Here is a 21,466-nt window from a genome sequence, read left to right on the forward strand (position 1 = left end):
ATGACTGGTAATACCATGCACAGAGATAAGGAATACCATAGGAGGACCAGGTTTGAGGGAGAAGAGCATAACTTTGGCTGTAGATATATGGATTTTGAGGTATGTTTAATGTGTTTTAAGGACTGTTTGATAAACTTCTCTGAAACAGAGGAGAGGTCTGGACTAGGACATAGATTTGTGAAATATCTATGTATAGGTTATAGACCTGAACCAGTGAACATAAATGAACTCATTACCTGAAAATGCACAATATGAGAAGAAGGCTTAAAAACCAAACCCTGAAGAAATCCAACATTTAATGGTGGGTAGTGGAGGGTGAACTTACAAAAAGAACCAAGAAGTGTGGCCAAAGATGTAGGAGGAAAACCAGGAGAAATTGACATCAAAGAGCTGCTTTGTTTTGGTGAAGTATCAAGACAAGAAGCCAGACTGTTGTGGGAGGAATGATTGCAAAGTATAGATACAGAGTCAGTATAGTATATAGATACACTGTGTCAAGGGACACCTGGGTGGCTCAGTCAGTTAAGCACCTGCCTTCAGCTCAGGTCATGATCCCAGGGTCCTGGGATCGAGTCCCACATTGGGCTCCTTGCTCAGCAGGAAGCCTGCTTCTCTCTCTGCCTGCAGCTCCCCCTGCTTGTGCTCTTTCTCTCTCTGTCTCTCTCTCTGACAAATAAATAAATAAAATCTTTTAAAAAAAGCTATCTGTGTCACATAGCACTTAGATAGGAGGCATTAATAAATGTCATTTTTTAAATTGCACATTCAAGTGAATTATGGAGGTATACTTAATAAAATAGACAATCTCAAAAGTCTCATGACACTAGAACATCTGCATATTTTTTGTGTGTTCACACATGTACACACACACACACATTATTAATTTTTTAAGCTAAAATTAAAATTGGTGTCATTACCTTAAAAATAAGCCATTTGGGCACTAAGACAGGAAGGCTTTAGAACAAGATAGAAATGGAAATCAACCAAGAACTGGGAACTCTCCACAGATAGATGAGCAAGGCCATGAGTCATTTCTGTGCAGGAAATTGAGCCTTGATTGTATCAAGGAAACAAATGGCGAAAGCACAACTTGTTAGGACAAGTGAATGCATCATTCACACCAATCCAGTGAAACCCACATAACAGGACTTCTATATCTGGGATGTAGTCAAGAAAACTTTTTTAAAAAGAAAAACTTCACTCCATTTTTGGAGACTATATTAAATTCCTCATTTAGGGAAGCAAGTCCATGCAGCAGAAAAGAAATCAGTTGTTCATCGCTTTCCCAGCTTTGCTATTTTTTTAGGCAAGTTCTTTAGTCCAGTCTCAGCTCCGTTATCTATGAAATAGGGATAATCATACCTCATAGGGTGGTTGAATAAGGTGAAGGGGATTACATATGCTAGTAAAGCACCATACTCAGAATACCTATCCACCTCCCTCCCCTGAGAATTGTACATTTCCACTGTTTTATTGGAACACAACCACACTCGTTTGTCTACATATTATCTACAGCTACTTCTGCACTAAATGGCAAAGTTGACAGCTATGACAGAGATCGTATGGCCTACAAAACTGAGAATATTTACTATCTGGTTCTCTACTGAAAAGGGCATAGGGATTGGGGAAGAGGATGGGGTTGAGACTTTTTAAAAAATTTTTTTAAGTTATTGGCAAAGTGCCTGTCATATAGTAAAGGCTTAATAAACAGATGCTATTGTTTTTGATATTTCTTTATTCAGTTATTAGTTCAACAAACAATTATTGAGCACAAACTGTGTGCCAGACACTGCTCCAAGGGCCACAGAATCTAGCTATGAACCTAACAGATAAAAATGCCTGCGCTTGCTGGACACACAATAAACAGATTAGTAAAAAATAAATACAGTATATTAACTGGCTGGGGAGAAAAAATAAAGGGATGGAGAATAGGAATTTGCAGGATCAAGTTGCAACTTTTAGATGCAGTGGCCTGGGAAGACCTAATTGAGAAGGTGTCATTTAAGCAAAATCCCGAAGGACACAAGGGAGCGCTGGGAATATTGTAGGGGAGATGGGGGTAAGGAGAAATGTTCCCGGCACGGAAATAAATATAGAGTGTTCAGTGTTCTTAAGGAAAGTCAAAGAGTCAATGTGACTGGAGTGGATGAGCAAGAGGGAGAAGAGGAGAAGAAAAGTAAGAAAAGTGCCCGGCAAGCCTAGGTAGAGCCTTGAAGAACCACCGGGGGTCTCTGGCTCTTACCCTAACCAGGGGGGACAGAGGGGAAGCAAGAGTTTTGAACAAAATAGTGGCACGACCTGATTTCCATTTAATCCAGATCAGTCTGGCTGCTCTAATGAGAATAGCCTGTTGATGAGGCTGTGGCAAATGTAAAAGCAAAGCCACAGGAAGCTCTTGTAGGGGTTCCAGTGAGAGGTGATGAGGGTTTGAACCCAGATAGTAGTGGTGGCAGTGGTGACAAATAGATGTCTTGGGTATATTTGGAAAATAGAGCCAATGGGATCTAAGGATGGGTTGAATGTGAGTTGTGAGTAAAGGAAAGTCAAGATGACTCCACATCTTCTGCCCCAGGCTACCGCTGCAGTAACGTAGCGACCACTGGTGTGAGAAGGGAAAGGTGTGGAGATGCATGTTCGCTCTTAGATGGGAGGAGAGGGGAGAGTCATGCAGGAATTAGGATGCAGGGATGATGATGACATCATGGAAGTGTCAGGTTGGAGATGCATCCTCCCATGGGACACATGCAGTGGGCACCAGGGTATAGAACTCTGGAGATCAGGAAGAGGTCAAGACTGGAGATATAAATTTAGGAGCCATCTATAGATAGATGGGATATGGTTGTGGTTGTTATATCTATTCAGTAGTATGAGATGGTTGCATACAAACCAACAGTGCATCACAAACAATGCCAGAGGAGTAGAGGCCTGCGTTAGAGACCTTACCAAAAGGTCTCTACCAGAAACAAGTAGAAAGCCAGGAACAGGTAGAAAAAAATATAACTAGCATTCATAATTTGAACGGCTCCTAATTTGCCTGAGGAAACAGTTTTACAGTGAGTCAGATTATAATTTTTAAGTTGATTTGCAAAATTAGTTATAGCTTTATGGTATTACATTTTGGAGATGTTGCCTATTATCTCAATGGAAATTAATAAGCCACTTGATGAGCACACAATACTCCTTACACTAGTGAAGAAAAGATTAGGAAGATAAATCTGCCTCTAATTTATGGACAAACAGAATATGATGCTTCAGAACCCCACAGGGTGGTTCTAACAATTTAATTTCTGCTGATTCTCACAAATCCTTCAGCCTTTTTAAGAAAAGAAAAATCTCAACTAGCTCTGCTTCCTCTTTTGGTAAAAAGCTCTTAGTTTGAACAGTTATTCAGGCTGACCCAGATGGACCTAATGAGCATCTCTTCCCACTAAGACAGCATTTTCCACCTTTCTTTCATTACTGAGCCCTCCACCAAGGAAACTTTTTAGGTATTTTTTTTCCTAACCTCCAACCCATAAAAATGTTTTATTGTGGTAAGATATACATAACATATTTATCATTTTAACCCTTTGTAAGTGTACAACTCAGTGTCATGAAATACATTCACAGTGTTATATAACCATCACCACTATCTTTATCCAAAATATTTTCCTTATCCCCAACATAAACTCTGTACTCGTTATACCTTAACTCCCTATTCCCCACTCCCGCCAGCCCCTGGTAACTTCTATTAGACTTTCCATCTCTATGAATTTGCCTATTCTAGTATCTCATATAGGTGGAATCATACAATATTTGTCTTTCTGTGTCTGGCTTATTTCACTTAATACAATGTTTTCAATCCGTCCATGTTGCAGCATGTATCAAAATTTCATTCCTCTTCATGGCTGAATCATATTCCATTGTATGAATCGACCAATTTTGTGTATCCATTAATCCTAGATGAACACTTGGGTTGTTTCCACCTTTTGGGTTATTGTGAATAATGCTGCTGTGAACATCGGTGTACAAGTACCTGTTTGTGTTCCTGCCTTCAATTCTTTTGGCTGTATACCTAGGCATGAAGTTGCTGGGCCTGTGAAATTTTAAGAACACAAACTGTGTATCTGCTTACGTTCTTTGTATATATGCATCTGTGCTTTACACGTAAGAAGAGTAAGATTTCTTCAGAAATCTTCAGAACCAATTTTCACCTCCTTGAGCAGGAGTGATATCAGCCTCACTGAGACTGCAAGCTCTAAGGGAAAGATCCCCAGGTTTCCTGCCTTGATGAGGTAAATATGTAGGTAACAGGTATGTAGACAAACTGCTTAACAAAAATTGAAGCCATGGATTACCAGGAAGACGACCCCAAAACACATAAGTATAAAAAGTAATCTTTATTCCCCATGCAATAATGTTATTTGTATTTTCATTAGTCTTCAACATTGACAAGAGTTGATAAAGTGATGAGCCCAAGAAGGTGTTGGAAAATTGCTCTTAGAAGTTGGGTCAGGACCAATCAATGAAGGCAAATATTCTAACTAAACTTCTGAAAACAGTGGAGATTATTGATGTTGTATCACCACTGAGCCTAAAATATCTCCTGAACACAAATAGAACAATTACAAGGAAGTATTTTTTTATTTGAATTCAATTAGCCAACATATAGTACATCATTAGTTTCTGATGTAGAGTTCAATGACTCATCAGATGCGTATAATACCCAATGCTCATCACATCACATGCCTTCCCTAATGCCCATCACCCAGTTACCCCATCCCCCACCCACTTCCCCTTCTGCAACCCTGAGTTTGTTTCCCAGAGTCAAGAGTCCCTCATGGCTTGTCTCCCTCTCTGATTTCTTCCCATTCAGTTTTCTTTCCCTTCCCCTATGAGCCTCTGTGCTATTTCTTATATTCCACATGAGTGAAACCACATGGTAATTATCTTTCTCTGATTGACTTATTTCGCTCAGCATAATACCCTCCAGTTCCATCCACATCGATGTAAATGGTAAGTATTCATCCTTTCTGAAGGCTGAGTAATATTCCGTTGTATGTGTGAAATAGAGAAAAAAAAAGAAAGAAAAGAGACAAATATAGGATCCAAAGATCTAGGTGGTGGGAAGCCAGGTATTGGTGAGGTTACAGGATGGCTCCATCAGCAGGTACACACTGCGGTCTACACTGAGTACACTGCTGAGTATGCACTGTTATCCAATTGGACGACAGTATGGCAAGATGCCTGGCACATACTCACCTAGATTTAATTACAGTGTGCTTGCCTGATGCTATATTGTTTCCGTATGTAAGCAAGAAATTAAGATTGTATAACAGTATTGAGAAAAACAACAGATTCAAATACCTGATCAGAACCCATCAAGTGTCAGGAAAAACAAGGAGAAGCCCAAGAACTGCCAGATTGGAGGAGACTAAGAAGATGTGACCACCAGGGACCCTGTTGGATCTTGAACCAGAAAAGGGGTATTAATGGGGAAACGGAAATTCTGAATAAAGTCTGCGGTCCAGTTAGTAGTGTTGTAGCAATGTTAATGGCACCTTACTAATTGTAATTGTACTGTGATTATGAAAGATGTTAACATTCCGGGGTGCTGAGGTGAAGGGCTTACCGGAACTCTGTATCACATTTGCAACTCTTCTGTGAGTCTAAAATTACCTTAGAATAAAAAGGAAAAGAAAACAAGGGCGCCTGGGAGGTTCAGTCAGTTAAGTGTCTGACTCTTAATTTCCCCTCAGGTCATGATCTCAGGGTCGTGAGATCGAGCCCCACATGGGATTCTGTGCTCTGGGTGGAGTCTGCTTGAGATTCTCTCCCTCTGCCCCTCCCCCCTGCACACGAATGTGTGCACACATCCTCTCTCTCAGATAAATAACTAAATCTTAAAGAAAGTAAAAGAAAACAAACAAACAACAATAACAAAATTTCCGGTAGCTCCTGGGTGTCAGAAGCAAACTTGTGACTGGCATTGCTGAAGAACGGTTGGAATGCGGGGCAGGGCGGGGTCTATATTCACAGTAGCAGGAGCTTTGAAATCTGACATGAGAAGAACTCCTGTCTTTGTCTCCTTTCCAATTCTATTGCAGGGTATGTTGGGTGCATCATGTAACTGGGATGTGGGTGTACCCTTTCCTGGAACACATTGGCTCAGGAGCCAGAATCGTCTTCTTTGGGTCTACAACCATCTTAATGAACTTTTTGTACATGCTGGGAGAAGTTCTGAACAGCTATATCTGGGATACACAGAGAAGTAAGTATTGTTTAAGGGAGCATAAAACAGGGGAACTGCTGTTTAGAAAAGTATGTGCAGGGCCCGAAGGAAAATTCCATCATAGCACAGGATCACTTAGGTGGAGTTTCATTTTTGTAACTACCCTGTATTAATTTAAGGGCTGCTGGCATACCTGAAAGGTTCATTCCTCACTTTGTCTGACTAGCTAGTAAAACATCCAAATCTAAGGGAAAAGAAGTATGTCTATAAAATTTGATAGGGAGAAATGTAGTGTTAACAACAACAAAATTTAAGAAGTTCACTCTAATCAGCAAAATACTGTCTTAGCTAAAGGGACCCCCCCCCAATAAATAGATAAGTTATTAAATGTAACCAAACAGTCCCATCAAAAACCACCCAGACCTCCACTTCTTACACCATCCTTTGTGTGAGTGCAGTAGCTTCAGAGAGGTCTCCCCACTTTTCTGCTAGAACTCCAAGCCGCGTGGAATGCCTGTAGCCACTGTGATTCACGAGTGACTGTCATATTCAAGGACTGAAGGTGGCAAAGAGACATGGGCAGTAAAGGGTGATACTTCATTGCTGCCAAACTCTCTTAGCCTATGATCCGATTTCTCTTTTGTCTCCGTTTATGGCAGAGCCTCCATCTTGGCAAGGTCCGTAATCTTACCCAAGCTGTGCACACCCTATCCAAATTGTATGTCAGATAGCAGAAAAATGGGAAGGTGGAAAAAACAACAGCACAGTATATAGCCATTTGAGTCCTGCATGAAAGTGTATCCAAAGGCAAGATGGTCCGGGAATTTTAGAGAGCTCTGGGCATCGCCAATATAATCACGACATTCTAGACATCACCCATAAATGATCTCTGTTCCACAAACATGGAACGCCCTACTTTGTGTCAGACACAGTGCCAGGAACTTGATCTAATTAGACAAATAAAACGTAGTCATTGCAAGGTTCCTGGATTGGACTTTTTTGTGTGTGGATCTTCTAAGATTGTGTGTGCCGAGGTGTTGGCCCATGGTAAATGGCCCAGAGGAATTTGAGGATTTCTTTCTCAGCAGCTGGCTTGATTTTAATAAGTGGTCTATTAGAAAAAGTCTCAAAAGTTTTTATTCAGTTCAGGCCACACTTGGAAACCCAGAAATTAATCTTTTAATATTTCCTTCTCTGTCCAATGGGAATAGGAATCTTTATTAGTTAACTCATTATTTAGCTAACTTACAAAAATATTTTAAGAGCAAAATGTTAACTTTTCTCAGCTTCTTGGGGGAAAGGCCATATTTAAATTTAGGCTAATATGTTTAATATTTGTTATTCAGGAAGTATTTATGACTCTTTCCCCTTGATTAGCTTGATTCCAATGGTCATTTCACCATTGTTCTACTTCAAAGAGAAGATGGCCTGAAAACCAAGAAAAAGAAAAATCCAGTGTGGATTCATAGAATACTGCTCTTTAGCAGCTTTGAGTGAGAAGTTAAAATGAATACTGAAACTAAGGGTTTTTTAAATGATCTGTTCAACTTAATTTGTGCCACTCTCTTACATAAGGTTGACTAACATTTCATAACTCATTTTAGGTATGGAGATTAATTTTATCTACATGGGACCATCTAGTTAATTTCACAGAAGCAGATGTTTCATGTCAAGTAGGCACATTTTGCTTTTCATTTATGAGAAGGATTGCAAACTGATGGCCTCCTCCAAATGTGACCTGCCGAGTGGCTTGTTAGACCTACATAGTGGGATTTTTGTTTTTGAAACAATATTTAAAAATGGGAGATTACACAAACGGGCCAGATTCATCAGTTTATCAAATACTTTAGGATCTGGCAATCCCGAGCTCACTATTCTCTTCTAGCAACAATGGATTGGAACTGAGAATCAGTTGCCCCCTTGAGATGACTCCCTAAGTGTTCCTAGTTCTCACCTGGTCACTTTGCTCCATCACATTAGCTGCCTGCTTCTGTAGGGAGTTAAATTTGAAACTGCTGAATAAAAGCAGTTTGTACTGTGTGTGTGTGTGTGTGTGCACAGTGAATTGAATACAGTCAAGTACAGTATTACAATCCTGAGTACATTTACTACACCCTAAACAAAATCCCCCAAGAAGCAGGGATACCACACTGAGTGCCCTTCCTTCTATCCAAAATTTTTAATGGCTCCGCTTCCTCCACTTGGTTAGGTTATACTGACTTCACCTTTGAGATAAAATCACATTATTACAGAATCTTAGACTTGAAAAGGATTTTAGAAACCATCTAAGCTGGCCCTTTCTTTTTACTAAGCAGCAGCTGAGCCGGGAAGTCCTAGGTGACCTACCAAAATGGTGGTTGCAAAGCCAATACCTTCTGGGTAATGTTCAATCCAGTGTTACTTCTAGTGAGTCATCAGGTTGTCACCACTGAAAACCCAGGCACATGAGAGGTTAGAAACTTCACTAAGATCCATGGACCTAGTTTATAAGATAACAAAATAGACCAACCTGATGTGAACTATGAACAAAAAGCCCTTAAAATAGGGTAAATTAATAGTTAGGCATTTGCTCTTTTTAAAGGAAAACAACTCAAGGTGGCTTTGTGACTGTTGTATTGGTTTGTTAGGGCTGCTACAGCAAAATACCACAGGCTGGGGGGCTTAAACAATCAAAATGTAGTGTCTCATGGTTCTGGAGGCCAGAAGACCAGGATTAAGGTATTGGCAGGATTGGTTCCTGAGGACTGTGAGGGAAGGCTCTGTTCCAGGCCTCTCTCCTTGGCTTGTAGATGGCTGTCTTCATGTTCACATGGCATTTGTCCCTATTTGTGAGGCTGTCTCCAAAAGTCTCCTTTTTATAAAGACAACAGTCATATTTGATTAGGGTCCACCCTGATAACTTCATTTTAACTTGGTAAAGACCCTATCTCCAAATATAATCACATTCTGAGGAGAGACACAGTTCCACCCATAACACTCTGTTTCATTCATGTCCTTCATTCATGCAAAATACAACCCAACAGCCCTAAAAGTCTTTCCAACGTCAACTCTTAGGTCCAAAATCTCATCTTAAATATCATCTAAATCAGGTATGGTTAAGACTTGGATGATGCATCTTGAAACACAATTGCTTTCCAGTTGTGAACCTGTGAAGCCATACAGAAAGTTACCTGCTTCCAAAACACAATGGTGGGACAGGCGTAGAATACACATATCCTTTCCAAAAAGGAGAAATCACAGGGTTTGAAAAGGGGGCTACAGTTCTCAACCAAGTCTGAAATATAGCAGGGCAAATTCTATTAGATTTAAAGGCTTGAGAATGATCCTCTTTGGCTAAATGCTCCATCCTCAGGGCTCACCAGGAGGTGGGTGTGGCCCTGCCCCTGGGTGGCAGCCTTACCCCCTGGAGGAAGGTAGCCCCTGAACCACCTTAGGAGTCATTCTTCCTTCATTTCATGCTGTCTCTGTCCCTTTCAGTCCAGGCTAGCAGTGTTTCTGCTGGTACTAAATTCCCAAAAAACCTTATTGGCTTCCCATGCAATTCACAGGGGCCCAAATCATCATACAAGAAGGTCCCCCACAGATCTTTTCTGGTTTCTGCTGAAATGGTTAATTGGATCCATGAATGACATGCCTAATCTCTTTAGCACACGGTTGTCCAGCCACACTGTTGGCCTTCTCTCACATTCTGAGGTTCTGAGGTTAGGACTTCAACATATGAATTTGGGGGCACAGTGCAGGGCGGCACAAAATTCAACCTATAACTGCTGAAATATTTCTGCACTTAATCTAAGAATTTATTCCAATTCCACTGTGTCTAACTGGGGTCACCAATCTTATTACAGTAAAACTTTATACGACCAGAAATGAAAGTGTCCAAAAGTGAAAGGTTGGGTGAGGACAGGGAAAGCAAGCAAAAGAGAAAGGAGTTTGGAGGCAAGCCTATATGACAGAAACCTTCTCCCCCAGCTGCCCAACCAGCTCATGTCCCATACAGGCCTACCCAGGCCTGCAGTGTTCCAGCGCTGCCCTCTGGTTGAGCCCTTCTCCCTGCCTGGGGGAATCACATGTGACTAACTCTCTCAGGATCAATCAACTCTTCCTCTATGTTCGCAAAAGCACATCCTGCCTCAGCTTTGTGACAGGTTTCTTTCTTCTATGTGTGGAAATTTTACCTCTGGTTCTTCCAAATATTATTTACAGCTGTCTAATTTTTTCCCTCTACCTCAAAGCTGCCAAACTAAAATAGGTGGGGAGCCATTTTTCCTGTCTGGGTCAATGAACACCCCCTGTTCTCCACCCCCGCTTTTGAAGATTCCACTATTGCTGCCAAGTCAACCCATCTGCAGGAGAACACTTAGGAGGAAACAGACTTTAAAGAAAAGCAAGCAGTTATTAGTTCCTGAGAGCTTCTCCACAGGAGGGGGAACATGGGACAAAGTCGGGTCCCAAGTCATGTGTGCTGTTTGAACAGAATCCTTGTTGTGTTTTTCTGCCTTTGCCTTGGTTACCAACAACGAAGGCATCTCCTGGCCTTCTCACCCTTAACCCTATTCCTCCTCCCTTCAGATGTCCTTAATCCTCAATCTGAAGTTTTCCTTAATATGATTTCTGAGAAGTACTTTGGAAAAAGTGTTACAGATCTCTGCCAGTTCCTTAGTCATGAAAACCAAACGTGAAAGAATGTCTAAGGATACCTGTTTGGAGCATGTTAGCCGCATTCCACCACTACTACCCTGATCCCACAAAACAGATACTGGGAGTTGGGACCTGGGGGAAAGGGAGTCCTTCTTAATGTAAGCCCTATGATGATGACCTTCTGGGATTAGGTTTTAAACTTTTTTTTATATTGTGAAGTTCCATATTTTATTCTGCTTTCCCACTAGCGTAACCTTCTGAGGCTTTCCTTATGTGCATTGTTTATTAACTGATTCAGTAACGATTAATTGAGCTCCAACTAAGAGTCGACACTCTGTTGGGCGCTAAGGATATTATCAGGAACAAACCAGTTAAGGAGTCTGCCTTCAGAGAGCTTATAACTTAAAGAGAATACCAACAAAACCTGCAAAGCAATATTTGGGGTTCTTTTGTTCCAGCAAAAGTCTCTGAGAATTTGGTTTCAAAGGATGAGTATTTAGCAAGAAGCAAAAGAAAGAAGTGGGAAGAATTTACCAGATTTAACTTTAATTCATGAGAATGACTTCAACATTTTCATCTCCAGGAAAATGAAACATCATTAATTAACTATTCACCCCAGACAACAGGCAAAGCTCTTACTGGTCCAGTACATATGAATCTCTCAGGAGGTAAAACATAGTTCTACCAGGACTGGGTTGAATAGAAAGAGAATTTGAGTTTAAGTACACAAAGGTATGGAAATAAATCGTTCTTATACCTAATAAGCTCTCTATGAGTTTAAAAAAATTCTTGACTTTTGAAAATCCAGAGTCCTTGCCTTGAGAAGAAACACGACTAAAAAATAAATGAGGTCTGTTTGAGACTCATCAGTGGCCCACCTCCTGTTGCTCAAAGCTGGTTACAAAGTGGTCTGGTTGAGGTTTCTGTACAAACGCAGTGAGTCAAGAACTAACTTGCACCCATCACTCCCAGAAGTCGTAAGACCTGGGTGTGTCCTGATTTGGGGGGAAAGGGTGGGGACAGAGGTCACTGAGGAAGTTTCTGGAGAAAGTGGTAAAAGATTTTCCTTCTAAGCTAGGAGGAAAGGGGTGGGTGCAGGAGAGTAGAAGGGGAAAGAGATGGGAATAGGAGAGAGTTTTTTTGAGCAGCCTTGGCAAACCTGCTCACAGTTTAATCTGATGTTAAAGTACTTTGCCTGAATTTCTAGGTATGGAAGAAGAGAAAGAGAAGCCTAAATTGGAGTGAGATCTAAGTCTAAATGAAAGAGTTGGATTGAGCCGCCATTGAAGACTGGTTACCCCCTGGGCATTGGCAGTGCAGGAGAGGAAGCATCCAAGAAAGCAGTGGAATTCACCTCGGCACCTTTATAGAGAAACATATATAAGGATAGAATACAGTTATATCCCATATAACTTGCCCTCATTATGTTTTAGAGAATTCTTTCCAAATTCATTATTGATAATAACATCTTTTTTTTCCTCTTCTAGTTTTTAAAACTAAAATTGGTCATTGGATTTCAATTTTTGCCATTGTAATTCCATTTAATTGAGGAAGAATAAAACTCTATTGTGTTTCTTGTTAAGAAATATGTGAAAGTCAAAGGGGCAGATGTAGAGCAAGGCATTCGAGTATTGAGTCCTGCAGGTGTCTGAGAAAATGAACCCAGGCCACAGGGCAAGTCTGAAGGAAATGTGATGGATTGTTCCCTATTGCAATAATGTCATAGTTGCCTCAAACAGGCAATGTTGGTAATAATTACATCAATTTAGTCAAAACCCTGAGTGTATTTGGATCTCATGATTTAATCTTGTGAAACTTTTCCTATATGCAAACTGAAACTTTAATAAAGACCAAACAACCCCAATGTGATAACTGCATGGAGTATTAAACATTGGTGTCTCCTTTCTTATTTTCTTTCTATTACCCATTGAAAATGGGTTTACTGAATCTAGTTCTTAATTATTTTCTGATTTTTAAAAACATGTATCTTTTTGATAAATCTAAAAAGAATATTTTTTAAAAAGCTAATTTACAAAATCTTTGACCATAATTATTTTTAAATAAGACTAATGCAGAACATGTAGTAGAGAATACATAAAAATAAATCTTAGAAAAATGTAGGGATAAATTAACTAATTAATTAATTAAAAAAGAAAAATGTAGGGAAAAAACTAATCAAAATAAAAGCAGAAATTAAATAAGACAGCAGGAAAATAACAGTGAAATTGATATATAAGTAAATTGATTAATAAACACAGTATCTCATCTATACAAAGAGCATTAAAATATGCAAACAAGAGAGAGAGAAACAAATACTTGGCAATATAAGCATAGATGTGAAACAAATTATTTTAATTATAAAAATAAACTTTATAGCTCTATGGCAACAAATTCTTAGAATCCAATGAAATGTGCAATTTTCAAGTAAATGGATTCAGTAAGAATTGGAAAGCTGTACTAGAGTGATACTCATGGAAGACTTTTTTTTAATGTTCAAATAACTATCTCCAAAAAAGGAGTTGGGTCCAGAGTGTTTTATGAACAAGTCTTTGAAAACGTTCAAGTAACAACTCTCATGTTATTTAAACTGTTCCAAGATTACAGAATGATGAAACACTTGCCAAATTATTTATCAAAGTTAATATAACCCTCAAAACAAAGCCAACGTAGCAAAAAAAAATTTTTCATTTGCTTTAACTAAGGTATTAACAACATAAATCCAATACTATATAAATAATTTTTCAAAACTGAATAAGGTTTATTCTAAAAATTGAAGGATAGCTAAATCCTAGGATTTTTATTCAAAAACATCATCTCAATACAATCATCCCTGCTTATCTGCAGGGGACACGTTCCAGGATCCTCAGTGGCTGCCTGAAACCCCAGACAGTACGGAACCATATATATATACTATGTTTTTTCCTATACATACATGCTTATTAGAAAGTTTAATTTATAAATTAGGCACAAGAGATTAATAGCAATAATAATAAAATAAAAAATTCTAACAATATACTGTAATAAAAGTTATGTGAATGTGGTCTCTCTCAAAATATCTTATTGTACTGTACTCACCCTTCTCCTGATGGATGATGTGAGATGATAAAATGCCTATGGATGCCACGAAGTGAGGTGAAGGACACAGGCTCTACGATATAGTATTGGGATACCATTGACCTTCTGACGCTGTGTCAGAAGGAGGATCATCTGCTTCCGGACCGCAGTTGACTGCAGTCAACTGAAACCACGGAAAGTGAGACTATAAATAGTAAACACTCAGATAAGGTGGGGACCACTGTAATGCACAAAAGAAAAAAAATCATATGATTCTCCCCATTGTTGTTCCAAGGCATCTGAAAAATTTTAACAGTTATTTCTGATAATAACAATAATATAAAAATACCCCATATCATGAGAAGGAATAGTCATCTCAAACACCAAGGGCATTCCCTTTTAAGGTAAGAAATAAGATATAGATGTCTATGACACTGTTAACTATTATTTTTCTGAGGTCTTTGAGAATGTTAGGTCTAGCATTGAATAAGTTATATTTTGACCTGGAGTGGAAAAGTTTTATGTTAAAAAAAAAAGTGGTATGTAACTACAGAATTGATATTGGAAAAGAAAAGTAATGCTTTAAGAAAAAGCAAAAAAAGAGCAAAGCCACCATTTAAAAGGAAACCATTTCTCCACATGACTCTCAGGAAAGTAAACCTGAAGGAGTGCAATTTTTTTAGGACTTCCTGGGACAATTCCTCTGGAACCTTGTGACCATCCCTCTCCTCTAGCAAATAACACTCTCCGATCTAAGCCACCAAAGTGACAGCCAAAGAAGTTGATGCCAGGGGTCTTTAGATATAAAGCTCATTCCTCTTACGTCCATTGCAGCAGTCTGGATTTCTGCATCACTGCTCTATTTGAAATACAATTATGTGATCAGATTTTGGGTTTGGTTTGGTTTTCTCATGATGGATCATTTTTGCTTTAGGAACTCCAGCCCCACAACCCCAGCCCCACATCCTACAGGATGCCCAGGGCTGCCTCGGCAGATGCATGGAATGCACCAAGACAGGCCTACCCACCTAATGCACCCACTGACCCATTACAGAAACTCTGCTTGCCCTGGAGCAGAATCCATCGCAATGAGTCTACTGACTGACTGCCCTGTAATCACCGAGTGATGAGGAATAAGTTACCAGTTTCTCCTTTTGGCTAGCAAGCTCCCACTTTCTCCCATCAGTTCTCAGGAGGATGTTCATGCTTTACCCTCTTCTCTGTGCACATATGTAAAGAGAAATCTACCATGCACAATCTCAGGGGGGAATGTGCTTCTAGCTCCACTTCTGGAACATGAAAATTAATAATTAAAAATTGTACCAAAGAAGCAGAACAATGAAAATCTTCTCAACTTATTTTGCTGAATATACCCCTCAAAATAAACCCAAAAGAGCACCAAACTTCACTTATCATAGATAAAATACCAGCACTATAAATCTAATACTATAATAAAATAATTTTTCATGACCATATAATGTATATTTTTCTCTTGATGGACTTTTTGAAAAGACAAATGAAATGGAAAGATATACTAAATTCTGGAAAAGAAAATTCTATTCTTAAAGATGTTATTTCTTCCTCCAAATGACTTATAGGTACTATGTAACTCCATTCTAAAGTTGCAAACTTTTTTAGATTTAACAGAAGAATAAACAAAGCAACTGAAAAATCTTGAGAACAAGATTAGTTAAAGCATACTTACATATTATAAGCATGATAATTAAAATAATGTGGTATGGCTCAAGGATAGAAAGAAAAATCAACAAAATAGAAAGCATGCCCAGAAACTGGCCTTAATTTATACATATAAATTTAGCAAATAATAAAATGGCATTTCAAATCAGTAAAAGCATAATAAATGATTGAATGAGTGGGCTACAAGGAATGACTAGTTGGTAAAAAAGAAAAGGCTACATTCCTCTCTTAAAACACACATACACACAAAAACACACACACACAACTTCAGATAGATTAAATGATGAAATGTAAAAAAAGGTATAGAAGAAAATACAGATGAATATATCCCATATCCTATAATGATATGGGAAATATATATATATATATTTATTATTTTTCTTCAAATTTTTATTTAAATTCTAGCTAGTTAACATATAGTGTAATATTGGTTTCAGGAGTAGAATTTAGTGAGTCATCACTTACATATAACATCCAGTTCTTGTCATAACAAGTGCCCTCCTTCATACCCATCACCCATTTAGTACATCTCCCACCCACCTCCTTCCATTAACTCTCAGATTATTCTCTATAGTTGAGAGTCTCTTATGGTTTACTTCCCTCTTTTTTTCCCTTCCTCTATGTTCATCTGTTTTGTTTCTTCCATGTATGAGTGAAGTCATATGGTATTTGTCTTCTCTGACTGATTTATTTCACATAGCATAATACACTCTTGCTCCATCCATGTTGTTTCAAATGGCAAGATTTCATTCTTTTTGATGGCTGAGTAATATTCTACTTTATAGATACGCTACATCTTCTTTATCCATTCATCAGTCGATGGACACTTGGGCTCTTATCATAATTTCACTGTTGTTAACAATGTTGCTATAAACATTGGGGTGCATGTACCCCTTCAAATCAATGTTTCTGTGTTAAGTACATAAATACATAAATATTATATATTTATGTATTTAACAGTACATATAAATATATATTTAGAAATTGAATATTAAATACAGCTCACCCTTGAACACCCTGGGTTTGTACTACATGGGTACACTTATAATACAATCCTGTCCTATAAATGTATTTTCTCTTCCTTATGATTTTCTTAGAACATTTTCATTTCTCTAGCTTATTTTATTATAAGAATACAGTATATAATGCATGCAACATAAAAATATGTGTTACTTGACTGTTTATGTTTTCAGCAAGGCTTCCAGTCAACAGTAGGCTATTAATAGTGAAGTTTTGGGGGAGTCAAAAGTTATACATGGATTTTCCACTGTGTGAGGGGTCAGCACCCCTAACCCTAACATTGCTTAAGGGTCAACTCCATAATATATATGAGGAAATGGAATATAATATGTATATTAGGAAATTGAATATTATATATATTAGGAAATTGAATATTATATATAAAATACATGAGAAAATGGAATGTAATATATATTAGGAAATTAAATCTACAGGTCTAGTAGGTGGTATACTGTGAAGTTATTAAGAGAAAACCATCTAAGATGTGTTCAAGACAATGATAGAATCATTTCGTTAAATAAGAAACCTGGAAGAGAACTAGACTGGGATAAGGTTTGATGATTAACTTGACTTTGGATTTTTTATATGTAGATCAAGGGCTATTTCAATGAAATTGTAGGCGCAGAATCTAGATTCCAAAGAATTGAGAAGTTATTGGCATTAGTGGATGGCAAAGCAGTAGAGATAGCAGTTCAAAAACAATACTTACCCAGTAGAAACAAGCTCCACAGGGAATGCGAACAATGTGGATGGTGGGCTTGCAACTATTCTGGGTTAGCCTTAGGAGGGAACACCTCCCCCACTGTCACAGGAAAGAAGGAGAAAAAGACAAATGTCCTTGGAAGTGCGTTTGCCAGACAAAGGACAAAGTTTACTGACTTCGTTTTGACAGCTTCGATGGCTGCAATTTTTTCCTCAAAGAAATGCCTGAAGAGAGAGAGCACAGAAGATGGGGTTGAAGCTTGTAATTTACCCTGAGAAGAGCAGCACAGACTGTAAAAACATAGAAGGCTTTCTAGCCCACACTGAGGGCTCTGGAGAGGGTTGAAGATCACGAATTTACCTTGATGATAACAAAGCCTATTGTAGGTTTCCCCCAAGAAACCTCAACAGGCCAGGCAGAGTAAAGAAGTTGAATATTTGGTTTGGAAGTATAGATGCCACAAAAGGACAAGTAGGTGAGAGTCAGGGTATTGGCAAGAGTGATTGGAAGGGTGAATCATGGGGTCCAGAAAGGAAAGATAGAGGACTGACATTGGGACACAATAAAAGGTTTCAGAAATTGGTAAGTTCAGTAAAGTTGGGGAAAAGATGTATCAAGGAAATTAAGGCAATAGAGAGACAGGAAGTCACAATCAGAAACTAACTCTTGAAGTTTTAGAGGTGCATGAGATCATACTATTTCTTGCATTTTTAGTTAATATAATGTGGTAGTAGTAACCCCAAAAGATGTCCACATCCTAATCACCAGAGCCTTTGAATATGGTAACATTTTGTGGCAGAAGAGACTCTGAGGTGTGATTAAGTTAAGGATTTTGAGATGTGGGTTACCGTGGATTATCCAATGTACCGAATATAATTACAAGGCCCTTATAAGATGGAGGGAGGAGGTCACAGTGAGAGGAAGAAATGTGACCACGGTAGGAGCAGTTGGAGTGAGGAAGGGCAAGGATTGCCGAAGCTCCAACAGTCAAGGAAATGGATTCTCCCCCTGGAGGCTCAAAAGGAATACTACCCTACTGACACCTTGATGTGAGGATTTCTGACCTTCAGAGCTATTAGGTAATAAATGTGCCACTAAATTTGTGGTAATATTTTTACAACAGCAATAGGAAACTAATATATATGTTATCATTAAGCACTTTTACATATTTATATGGGCTATTTTGCATTTTGCTAAAACACACACACACACAGAGTAATAGCCACAAAGTAATATCCAAAATTCATACTTGTGACTCTGTAATAATTGAGTGACCAACACTTGTCCCTTACTAAGCCAAACCAATTATCCAATGCTGACAAGCCAGTCAAAGTCATTCAAACTCATCTGATTTATTGAAATGAAAGTGCTGAAGACGACTGAAGAAGTCCCCATGGAAACACGCAAAGACATTTGGACACTTTCATGCCTACTCATCAGATGAGCAATGAAAATTTTTGAGACAGATGATCCTAATTTCAAGTACCATTCAAAGGATTTAGGAGTAATAAATGCCTATGCTTGCCACAGGGAGATTTGTCAGGAAGAGAGGTAGGCATCTTATGGCTGAGCTCTATTGAAAAAATATACTTTTAAAGCCTCAGTCAAATCAATCCATGCAGTAAAATTCTCTCAAGAAAATTTTGCAAGTGTGTAATATCAGGCACAATATGAAAGCTTTTTTACATGCTATCTCTGGTTTGACATACATGCCCCACAAGCACATTGATACATTTGATAGAATAGTCTCAATATAGATACCTGCAAAAATGAAATTCATTTATTTTCAAGCAACACTAAATGTTCTGGGTCCCCAAACCTACACCTTGCCTAGGCCAGACATCTTATTTCTTCACCTCATTCAGGTTTAATATTGGATCCTATGATTTTTGAAATCCAAACTGTCAACACTCCCTCTCCCTCTCTGTCTTCCTTGTGCTTGGGGAAGAGGGGGGATGATCTCTGCTTACACAGCAAATGACATCAGAGCTGATGGGTCTCTTCTCTGTCTCCCAACCCAACACCAAGGAGCTGGAATCAAGTGTTTGAGTGGGGATGAAATTGTCATCTCATTAGGCAGCTCCACAGCACCACCCCCCTTGCACAGTTCCCCTGTCCTCTTCTCCCCTCTTGCCAAGGCAACATCTAATCCACCCAAAAGTCTTTGCTTCTGGCAAGGCCCAGCTACCTTTCTTGGCAAACACTCATCAGTCCTTGCCAAGCCAAGGGTGGGAACACAGGCTGCCCTGGGGCGTGCTCTCTTGCAGCTCCATCAAGACACCAAATGCTCTGTCAGCTCAGCAGCACACAACCCTACCCCCAAACCCCACAGCTCTTACTAGGGGTGGAGGGAACTTGGGAAACACAGATTTCAACACAAGAGGGTGGAAAAAATAGAAACATCCCTGCTTCCTGCCCCCCGGGCTCTCCAACAAGGAAAGGGGAGGGAGAAAGTTTGGTTAATACTTCAAGAACCCTCCTTCAAAGATTTAATATCCTTGCCCCCTCTGTGTCCTTTATTCTATGAAGACCAAAAGAGTGGGGTTTAAGAAACTGGTTCTGCTGGATGCCTTCTGTTAGCAAATCTCACAGTGTGGGACTGGCATCCAGAAGACATTCCTCTGAACTTAAAAGGTGAGACACTTGGCAAGTTTTATTCTGAACGATGAATTCTAGTTGGCAGTTCCAGGGAGGCACAAATGTCCCTCGTCATCCCTTTACCACTGTTTCTATATATATATAAATTTTGTATTACAGTCATCATTAATTTTGGAATTTTTTATATTACAAAGTGGTTTTCCAAATACAGATCCCCAATAATGTGCCTCCAAGAAATGAGTTTTCCATTTAAACTGGCTCAGTTTGAGACTATAACCTTGGCACCAGTTAAGTTATAATTCAGGAGGTCAGTATATTGATTTCAAGAGTCCAGTTGAAATTATGGGCTCAAAGTTTCTGAGAACTAAGGGTAGAAGAGATAAGGGAGGAGAGCCCAAGAATAAATAGACTTCGCATTTGTGAGAGAGGCTAGCAATCTGCAACATTTATTCTGCACTCAGAGTAAAATAAGCAAAGCTAAAAGAAAGTATATTGTGTCTGGGGAATTTCTGATTCCTGCCATGAAGAAGTAATAGGGTCTGGAATGATCTCCCCCATAACTGTAAACTAGAAATGATTGGTAGAATACAATAAAAACACTCATTTTCAGACACTGGTCAACAGAGCTGCTTAGGACTATGATCCCTGAAGAAAGGGAAATAAATTATGTGTGCCTATGATCACCCTGGCTCTCTGCCTAGAGGCAATTTCCAGATCCTCACACTGGGAGGGGAATCCCAAACAAAGCCCAGTGGCCTCACTGAGTTAAAGAGCCCAAAGTTCAGGGAGACTGAGGTGACTAGAATTTGCAGAGCAGAGCACTAGACACAGGGGAGTTATGAAGCTAAGGAGCTCCAGAAATCTGCATGGGTCCCCTGAGTCTCACTGAATATCAATCTTCACATGTATGTTTGGGGAAAAAAACAATTACTGAGGGGCTATACTCTGGATAAGTCCAAGAGCTCACATAAGACCAGGAATAATTCATGTTCCCACTTAGCCAGAGCAAAGAGGTCTCATTGAATAGAGACAGCAATCAGAAAGGTCAAGTGATAGTCATACTTTTTGGGTAAAGGTTACTCAAGACCCACTCTTTAAAAGCTTTAAAGGAAGCTTCAAAATTATTAAACTGATCCTCAGAAACTTAACTGCCTGCCAGAATAAGGCACAATATTCTTTAAGGAAGAGAAAAAAATCTGATACTCAAGACAAAATTTATCATGCCTGGCTTCCAATCAAAATTTCCAGACATGCCAAGATGCATGAGAACTTGACCCTAAATCAGGGGAAAAGTCCATCAACAGAAACAGACTGAGAATTGATAAAGAGAGGAAATTAACAGACAATGACATTAAAATAACTATTGTACTCCATATGTCAAGAAGGCAGAGGGAAAATTAACAGGAGTGGAAGACCAATGAAAGATATAAAAAAATGCAAACAAAAATTTTAGATATGAAAAATACACTGAATGGGATTAACAGAAGATTAGAGACTGCAGAGGGAAAAGGATCAACAAATGTGAAGACATTGCAATAGAAACT

General features: G+C 39.0%; 1 protein-coding gene across 8 annotated transcripts in view; it reads left to right on the forward strand.

Moving 5' to 3' along the window:
* Positions 1-21,466, forward strand: part of AIG1 (androgen induced 1) — a 301,519-nt gene that overhangs the window by 225,203 nt on the left and 54,850 nt on the right. For 2 of the 8 annotated variants that reach the window (XM_064598175.1, XM_045865650.3), the window contains 2 exons: positions 6,087-6,250; positions 6,871-8,929. The exons of 4 other annotated variants lie outside the window; for them this stretch is intronic. In XM_064598175.1, the coding sequence (XP_064454245.1) occupies positions 6,087-6,250; positions 6,871-6,985 (279 nt within the window). In that variant the 3' untranslated portion in view covers positions 6,986-8,929. Of the gene's footprint in view, positions 1-6,086; positions 6,251-6,870; positions 8,930-12,056; positions 12,722-21,466 lie in introns of those variants that run through there. 2 more of the 8 variants (XM_064598177.1, XM_045865649.3) reach the window with 1 other exon arrangement.

The sequence above is a fragment of the Mirounga angustirostris genome, unplaced genomic scaffold (assembly GCF_029215605.1).
Source record: "Mirounga angustirostris isolate CCGP_5_RB_7025 unplaced genomic scaffold, mMirAng1.0.hap1 SCAF_8, whole genome shotgun sequence".
Classification (NCBI taxonomy): domain Eukaryota; kingdom Metazoa; phylum Chordata; class Mammalia; order Carnivora; family Phocidae; genus Mirounga; species Mirounga angustirostris.